At 36.5% G+C, this 2,962-nt stretch overlaps 1 protein-coding gene across 1 annotated transcript; it reads right to left on the bottom strand.

The window, feature by feature from the left end:
- Positions 1-220: 220 nt before the first annotated feature.
- LOC125811392 (F-box/FBD/LRR-repeat protein At1g13570-like) lies at positions 221-1,704 on the bottom strand. The gene is made up of 3 exons (XM_049490871.1): positions 964-1,704; positions 711-875; positions 221-562 (listed from the first exon to the last, which is right to left on the bottom strand). Exons 1-3 carry the CDS (start codon positions 1,702-1,704, stop codon positions 221-223), a joined length of 1,248 nt encoding a protein of 415 aa, XP_049346828.1.
- Positions 1,705-2,962: the final 1,258 nt, after the last annotated feature.

Here is a 2,962-nt window from a genome sequence, read left to right as displayed (position 1 = left end):
TGTGATGAGCCTCTCCACATTCTCTTCTTAAAGTATTGCATATTTCTATGCTGCATTCATTGTATTTATTGAAAAAAATTTAAAAGAACTTTAGAACTATTAAATTGGCAAAGCAAATCCGACTATAAATGGGACAATATCAAACATAGTATATAATAAGTACATTTTGTAGAACAAATGATCAACTTCCAATTCAGTTTAACTATGACATCAACGCACATTAAACAAAAAAATCGTAATACGCCACTGGGAAAACAGGTTGTAAATACTTGACAACTATTGCTTTGGGTGATGCTCGAGTAATGCAGCTTAGTTGTTCCCTCAATTTTTCCTTATAGTTTGTTGCATTTCCTAATTTCTCGCACTGTTCAATGATCATCCTCTCTAGGTTTGGAGAATGAGAAAATATGACTCTTATTAAGCACATTTCAGTTCTTGATCCCTTGAATTTCCGCAACTTCATTGTTTGAATCAATCTCAAAGCTTCATTCACATGCTCTTTTTTCGTTGATAAATAATGAGAAGATAACAGCTCCGTTCTCTGATTCAGTATCTCATCAACCTGAAGAAAAAGTCTCATGATAGTCAATCTACATTACCAGAATTAAAGATACAAAATGTAACAATAAAACTTAACGGCAATATGGAAGTTCTTAAGATTTCAAATAAATATACATAGAACTGTCCTTATTAGGCATGACATGTATTACCTTTACAACCTCGTCTATTTCAATTTCAGAAAGGTTGGGAGAACTCCTAAGCAGGCAAACTACACAATCAATACTTTCAAGTGAAATCTTAAAGTTACAAATTTTCAGGCTTTGCAATTTTAGTGGTTGACAAAGCTTGACTTCCACACACGCCAAGCAAAGTTTCTGAAACAACCAATGACAAATAAATGAAGTTATGGAGTGTTAGTAAGAGCATCTACGAATGAAAAACAAAGTAACGTTATTTTCTTACCTCTAGGGAAGTTCCATTCAAGCAGAGGTGCTTAATGATAGTAAAGATTGGGTTCACATTAAAACACCGAAATGTAATTGTATAGCTGCTAATGATAGACAAGTTCTCAAGTTTTGGAGAAACCAAATAAACAGAATCAACATCAACACAAAATCTCAACTCCATAGTCTCGAGAACTGGCAAATTAAGGTTGTTTTCTAATCCTCGATGACCGGCAATTTTAGAATGTTCTAACTGAAGGCTAAAAAGATTGGGAAATTGGGTACCATCCGGCAGCATAAAGATACACCTTGAGAGCTTCAAATGTGTCAACGTTGCACAAGTAAATATGCTATCAGGCAACACATATTTTTCATCGTTGGCCATTTTTAGAGTGAACTTTTGGATACCATGATTCGAGACAAAGATGATGAATTGATTCACATCGGACTGTGTTAAAGTGTCTGCCTCGGAGATGAGATGGAATCCCAGAATATCTCCAGTATGTTTCAAGAGAAGTTTATGAATTACGCTTGCAGTAGAATCCTCAGTATTAGATACATACTGAAAAAACAGTGGATCGAACACAATATTAGGTTGTGTAAACCATAACTGTCTCCAATGTTTTGATAAGATGCTAGATCTTGCAGCATACTTAATGGGCATAAGTTCTAGTATTCTATGTAGTGCACCAATCGGTAATTCAGAAATAATAGACTTGCTCAGATCTCTAGTTGACTTGCTTCTAGTACATGGACTCATTCTTAAATCTTATCTGAAATATTTTACTTGCAAAATTTGTAATTTGCTTAAACATGAAATGAATTGTGGAGTCTATTAATAGTGAAATCAATTGGCACTATTATTGAGTTCTTCAAAAGACTTTTGAACTTCCCAAGCCTCTTTGTTCCAAATAAATGCATTCACATTGCAAAATCAATGATTAGTTATCTGGAAATAAATGTTTACACAAATAACAAACTGATGAGTTGTATACAATGAACTTACTTTGTGGAATGATCCATGTATTCAACCTGATATGTACCCTCTCATATTATCGATTTCAAACTACTACTAGGAATCTGTCAAATATGTTCTTTTCCTTGCAAGATATATGGTCTGAATTGGGCATCGCTTCTTTGATTATCAGTTTAAGTCAGTCCTCTGATGATCCAACTATACGTTTGGTTGCCTAGAATGCTCCAAAGGAGGTTGGGTTCTTGGATTTTGGGCTACAATACTGTCACGCCCCGAGCCTACACCCTGGGCGGGACCGGCACCTGGAGACCATTGCTGGCCCCAGGCGAACCCTTGGCCTGACTTTCTTAACTCAGCGGAAACCTAACTCAACAGAATAACTCAACGTCATGCAAAGACATAAACAACTTAACTAATAAAAATATGGCCCAGAGGGCAACTCGAGTCTCAAAATAGAACATTTACACATATATACATATACATGGATGAGAGACTCAAAACTAACTGACTGACTGACTGTCTATTGAAGCCTCTAATATACTGAGATGGATGTGGGGACAGACCCCGCACATCCTAAAAGAACAAAACTAAATACACAAAATAATTGAGTCCTCCGGAATGCAAGGAGGCTCACCACTGACTCTGGAGTGCTCAGCTGGATCAACGACGTACAGGATGCTGATCCGGGGTACCTGTATCTGCATCATAAGACGATGCAGGCCAACTGGCATCAGTACATGGAATGTACGAGTATGCGAGCTGGACCGCTAAAACAACTTAAGCTTGAAAAAGGGATACAAAAGAGAACTTACCTTGGCTCTGTACAACTCAAGAATAACTGAACTTAATATAAAGCAATAAGACACGAGCCATACATATAAAGCTTGTAAAATAATGTAAACAACTTAGATCGTTAAGGATAAAATGATAACAAACTAAACTTTTCTTTTATAAACATAATACAGCTTTTGTGGGAGGTTCTTTAACCGACAACCACCACTACGAGCCTTAGTGATGATACAACGTTTTACCTCACGTTGCC

Source organism: Solanum verrucosum, unplaced genomic scaffold (assembly GCF_900185275.1).
Source record: "Solanum verrucosum unplaced genomic scaffold, falcon-dt-bn FXZP01000687.1, whole genome shotgun sequence".
In the NCBI taxonomy this organism is placed as follows: domain Eukaryota; kingdom Viridiplantae; phylum Streptophyta; class Magnoliopsida; order Solanales; family Solanaceae; genus Solanum; species Solanum verrucosum.
Note: the sequence above shows the minus strand (reverse complement) of the source record. Positions and strands in the feature narration are given on the sequence as shown.

What these genes read in the sequence shown, in the direction of transcription:
- LOC125811392 (XM_049490871.1), bottom strand. Translation starts at nt 1,704, where the DNA reads ATGAGTCCATGTACTAGAAGCAAGTCAACTAGAGATCTGAGCAAGTCT. An exon ending in TGAATGGAACTTCCCTAGAG is followed by an intron (nt 876 to 963) that starts GTAAGAAAATAA and finishes TGGTTGTTTCAG; the next exon opens with AAACTTTGCTTGGCGTGTGT. An exon ending in AAATAGACGAGGTTGTAAAG is followed by an intron (nt 563 to 710) that starts GTAATACATGTC and finishes CTTTTTCTTCAG; the next exon opens with GTTGATGAGATACTGAATCA.